The 6,000-nt window shown below is 34.4% G+C and overlaps 1 protein-coding gene across 1 annotated transcript in view; it reads right to left on the bottom strand.

Moving 5' to 3' along the window:
* Positions 1–891: 891 nt before the first annotated feature.
* VTA1 (vesicle trafficking 1) overlaps positions 892–6,000 on the bottom strand; it is an 82,473-nt gene continuing 77,364 nt past the window's right edge. Inside the window, exon 8 of the mRNA XM_074948528.1 lies at positions 892–2,207. Within this exon, the coding sequence (XP_074804629.1) occupies positions 2,062–2,207 (146 nt within the window). The 3' untranslated portion in view covers positions 892–2,061. The remainder of the gene's footprint in view (positions 2,208–6,000) is intronic.

Genomic DNA, 6,000 nt, shown 5'->3' with positions numbered 1-6,000 from the left:
AAAGCCCCGACTAACACTGTACTCATTTGAGAAACATTATTAAAACAAAGCGTAACATTTACTTAATGTATAAGTCAGACAAACAGCAAAACTTAGCTTGTTCCCTGGGGTACTCTGGGGCTTTATTCTTTAATATTTATAATTAGCTGTGTGAACCTAAGATGAAAAGTGCTATACCAAATTGTATACTTTTAAAGTCATTTCTAGATTGCAACAGGTTTCTCTAGGTTGATAATTTAACATATCATTTTTCTTAAAATCCAGCTTTTCTAGTGACAATAAAATCCCTTCATTATATATATATAAAATGAAAGGATTCCATATATATGGAAGAATTTACCAATAGTTTTGTCTGATGGTGACAAGGGCTTGTTCAGCAAACTGAAGTGTCTCTGACCTGCTTAAAGTACTATAATGAACCATGAGCTCATTGCCAAGAGCTACAGAAAGTTATTTGTCAGTAATGTTTCAGAATTGTTTGTTCTAAACTTGCAACAACGTCCCTTACACACACAAACATTGTTTAAGTTGAGATTCTTAGACATGTAAGAATGAACTTGTTTTATGTATTAATTTGTACTCAATTAAAATGCTTAAAAATATATTACAAATGATCACACTACCTTTTCAAACATGCTGGTGAACAGAGCTTGCAGTTTTAACTGGATGTGCTTTGCATACCAGATTTTACATACCATTAGGCTGCTTTTATGTACTTTAAATACCAGCTATATTTCCATCCCTGGAAAATAGTGTAGGCATGAACAGGTGTGCACATCTGATTTGGTATTTTGTAAAGAAAGACGTCTATCAGGTTTTACTGGTATTCAAAGATGTATTATACAACCAGACAAACTACATAGTGTACTCATTGAAGGCAATCATACTAATTTAAGAATCTTTTATTCATTTGTTTTTATACAGCATGGATGCAGTTTTAACAATCAATAGCTCCATAATTCCCCAGGACAAAGCCTATAAAATGTTCAGAGTTCAAATTCCAAAATATTTTAATCAGTTCTAGAATCTCCAAAATCTCCACAAGAAAGTAAGCAGGGGAGGATACTAGCTCTGTCGCACTAACCATAGTGATGAACCTGAGCTGCAAAGTTTGGATCTAAACAGAGACTATGAAGGTGTCAAAGTCCAGGCATTTGGTTGAGGGGTCATTTGGCTGGTGAAAGAAATGGGGCAGCTGTGAAGCTTAAATCCACCGTGTTAGGATCTGGGCTTTGGGCTCATCTCTGGTTAACACTAGTACCACCTTCTTTTAACTATCCTTAATATAGAAAATTTAAATTGTCCATGCAAAATGAGTAACAGTTACCAGAATCAATATGTAGCCGTCCACACACACTCACACATATGTGAGGGGGAGGAAAAGGAACATCTAAATGTCTTTGCCCAACGCTTCAAGAAATGGATGTTCCAGTACAATAAATTATCAATTAAATCTCAGTATTCTTCTTTTCAAGCCTCCCACACCTTTAACTTGGTCTCAGATAATACCATAACAATTTAGTTGTATTTTTTAAAAAGGACTTTTCTGGATGTACAGTAAGATCATTTCATGATCCATCCGGCCCCACACTCCTGCTATCTAAATTTCAGTAGAAAAGCCCTAATTTTTATTTCCAGTCCCAAAGCCATTTTTCATTTGAAATTCTATTAATAGTGATAAATTCAGACTCAATGAATGCTAGTAGAGCACATTACTTTGTTTTTCCAAAACAATAAAGAGAGATTCCATGTTTTTCCTTAAACACTCTAAATACTGTTGCATTAATTCTAACTCTTAAACAGTGTTCAGAGTGCATTCTCCAGTATCTTGATCACATCACTCCATCCATATGTTTCCAGTTCCACTGTGTGGAAAATGAAAACCGGTTGAGTTTGCTGATTAGTGCTACATCAGGGATCTAATACTGAGAAACAGATTTCATTGTCATGGTCAATGGAATTGAGAGCTTTCATGTAACTGTGTCCCCCTGATAGGCAGAAGGTAAAGTAATGGATTGTTAGTTCTTTAGGCAAAAGACATGAATCTGTTGGACAAAGGCGTCATTCTCTGCCTGTAGTCAGTAACTTGAGGGCCTTCTGTAGATTCTGCACAGCAGTGCTCACATCTTCATACTGCAAAGCACTGCCAGCATATTTGCAATATTTCTGAGCTCTGGCAAAGTCCTCTGGTGTCAAACGGACTTCCCCTGCAAAAACAAGATAATTAAGAAGTAAAAATATAAGAAAATTCAGGGCTTTATCTCAGATCAAGCATAATGTTTTACTTAAAATGCTTGAAGTAGTCTGTTTATATGTTAACAAAGAGCATGAGAAGAAGTGCTGGTCCTATGCCGTTATTTTTAAGTTCATTTTCATGCATAATTCTCAGTTTCTTTGGTTCGTTCTAATAGTATATGGGGACCTTCAAAATCTGGACATTTATGTGATCCAGTGCCTTTTATGAGTAAACCAATACCTTTGAGAAAGATCTGCCCTTTATCTGAGGTAGCTCAGAAGAGCTTTCAAACTATAGTAAGTTAACTGTATTCATGTTACAACCTGCGTGAAACAAGGACAGTGGCTTATGTGTTTATTGTGTAACTGCTTTACTCTCAGCATGGAATAATACACTCACAGCTGAAGCCATTCTCTCCGTGTCTGTATAACCTTCCAGATACAGAAACGTCCCCTATTGAGATATTTGTGCAAATACTACATTTCTACTTTTACCTATTGAGAAACAGACTAAAGCATTTGTCCCAATATTATCAACATATCTGCAATATTTTCAGTTTTACGTAATCAGAGAAAGCAAGATTGCTCTATTAATTCACCTATTTTTGTAATTTTGACAAACACCAGCCAAAAGCTTTTTTGTAACAAACCCAAACATTGATCTGTACAAACTTCTCAAACACACACACACACACACACACACACTCCTACTTTTCAAAAAAGTGTTGGAGATGTAAATCCTGATTCAGCAGACCAGCATGTGAATAGTCTCACTGATGTGCTTAAAGTTAAGCATGTGCTTAAATGCATTGCACTGAGGGCTTAACCAATTCAATGCAAGTTAAGGCTAAAGCCCATGTAGCCAATATAATTTAGGGCCCGATTCTGAAACCTGTGCTCATAATGAATAGTATATTTTACTCTGTAAATAATCCTACTTCTATCAATGCTACTCAAGGTGAAAAATGTGGTCCTTAGGAATCTACTTTGTCATATTCATCAGAAAATTTCTGTTTAAAAACCATGTGTTATATTGGACATTAATATGAATTTATTTAATCCAGGGCTCCCATAACCACCTATTATATCAGGTCATAATATTTTAGTAGTTAAAATGAATATTTATTTAGCATTCATTTCTTATACAATGGGGGTTTTAATAACAGAAAACCTGTTTAAACTCAAGATATTGTAAACTTAATTCTTTGAATGTTTAAACATGAATATAAACATATTTTTATGAGTTTTATCCTGTACAGTTCAGTTCAGCTGGATCTCCTTTTCTGAAACTCACCAACTGTGTAGTTGCTGATATTATGCAAATATTTACTTCATAATCTCAGTTGTTTACTTATCAAGAAATGTTTCTAAGTACCCATTATATTTCCTCATCCATTTTTCCACTTTTAGGCAGCTGATTTGGGGCAAATAAAAAAAATGGGAAGATAGAAAATATTAAAAACTAAATATCTTTGTTCATTTTCTAATAAGAGCTAGGTATCATTAATTATTATTATTACTCCATTTTTCCAGGAAAATACATTTTGTGGTTGCTGTGTTCTGTTTAAAGAAGTTAAATCTACAGTACACATTTTTTGTTTGTCAATTGATAGAAATAGTTTAGTGGACAAAATCTATATACAATTTTTAAAGCTTGTTTTAATATTTTTAATTTCAGTTTAACCTTCTTTGGATCTGATCCATATGTCCTGGATGAATAAGTACCAATGATTTTTCAGATGAATAAGTTAAATAATGATTAAATAATAAGTATCTATATTACTGAAGATGGACAACATATATCAGCCAATCAAAGCAAATTATAAATGAGATTCTTTTGGGTTCAATTTTGTTATATGGCAAGAAGTTAGCATACACATAACAGCCAAATCCAGATGATAATTACTACTGTCATACAGTGCGGAAACATTTAGTATCATTGAGATTCATCAGTAAAACCAGGTCAGTGAAACAACCAGCCCTCCAAAACAAACAGCATATGACTAGGAAAGAAGCTCTTGAGATTTAATTTTATCCGAATTGAAAACACACTCCACACCCGCACCTACTTTCATCTTCAAAATATAAAGCCTGAGAAAGAATAGATGTTGAATATTCTGGCATCTGGCACCTGTCAAACCTGTAAGATTACTGTATGATGGCAGTGTACTTTAGTGAATCAGATGAGCCAGTTTACGCCTTTTTAAAAACTATACTCATACATACATGGTATGTATACATTTGTCCATATTTATTAGCCTAAGTGACATTTAACTGAGTCAAACCAGTTGGGCTGAATTCCACCACCACACTGGGTTATACGTTTGAAAAGTAAAAGAAGAACAAGTTCCCCTTAGACATTTTTTCCTTCATATTATGATGCCAAAAGAAACTAGAAAATCATTCTTTAAAAAATAGACACGGCATCATTCCAGTATTCAACTAATTTACTGGAACAAAGCCTAAATTAACCCACCTAATCTTATTTTTACAGCTCCAGGTCTATTAATGTTTTGTTGGCATGAAGTCTTATATTTTATGACGCCTCCTTCAGATACCACCATATCAACACTTTAGGGAAAGGTTCTAGCAATTTTAATTTATAAACCAAAGTTTATCCAGTAAGGGCCTCATCCTATCAGGTTCCGAGCAGCCTCAGCTCCTGTTAAAGTCAGCATCTCACAATGGAGAGAGAATATAGAAAAAAAGTCAACTGTAATTTTCCTGAAATACTTTATTAAAGTATTTACTTGGAAATGATGTGGAGAAAAACTACAATATTTGTAGTTATTTCAAAGCTGTCATTTAGATAGCCTGTCCATTTAGTAACTAATTAATTTCAACCTATATAATTTAAAGGCAAGAAAAATATTGACACACAGGAAAAGCTATGCTGTACCAATCCTGAAATAATATTAGTATAGTAGTTATATTCATTACTGAAATTTGATAGTCATTTGCAATCCAAAGCTAACTTCCACCAGCCATGATTCTTTCAGCTCAGCAATTAGGAACATGATGAAGGGCATTTTGAGGAGGGATAAGAAAATCATGTAGTGAGAAAGGAAAGCAGTTTTTGAAAGAAAAACAATTGATATTTTACACAATATCTGATTTATTATTTAATTTAAATTGCTACTCACAACTTGGACAAGTTTAGATAAATTGGTTTAAAACCACAGTTTTAATGAAACCAATGCACTGTGGTGTGTAGGCAAGGCCTTAGATATAGTCCACAGAAAATCAAAGCTGTGACGGTGATTAAAATTATTAGTATGTGTTAGCAGTGCTTTAACCATTCTTTAAATATACGAACAATGCACTAATTGGAACCATAATTATTTAAAGGAGTGAAAGTTTCTTTTCCTATTAAAAAGAAACAGTTAAGATATTCAAAATGTAACTAAACTGAATTTTTTTTTTTTTACTGTATCACTTAAATTAATAGATTCATAGATTCCAAGGCCAGAAAAGACCACTGTGATCATCTAGTCTGCTCTCCTATTTAACACAGACCATAGAACTGCCCCAAAATAATTCCTCCTAGAACATATCTTTTTTAAAAACAAGAAAAAACGGTTACCTCCCCATCGTAACTGTTGTTCTTTGAGATGTGTTGCTCATGTCCACTCCATTCTAGGCGTGCGTGCGCCCACGTGCATGGCTGTCAAGAGATTTTTGCCTCAGCGGCACCCGTAGAGCCAGCTGTGGCGCCCTCTAGAGTGCTGCGCTCATGCTGCAGTATATCAGGTACCACTGACCCAC

This window comes from Natator depressus, chromosome 3 (genome assembly GCF_965152275.1).
Source record: "Natator depressus isolate rNatDep1 chromosome 3, rNatDep2.hap1, whole genome shotgun sequence".
NCBI lineage: Eukaryota > Metazoa > Chordata > Testudines > Cheloniidae > Natator > Natator depressus.
The sequence above is the reverse complement of the archived record's forward strand: the minus strand, read 5'-3'. Positions and strand labels throughout refer to the sequence as shown.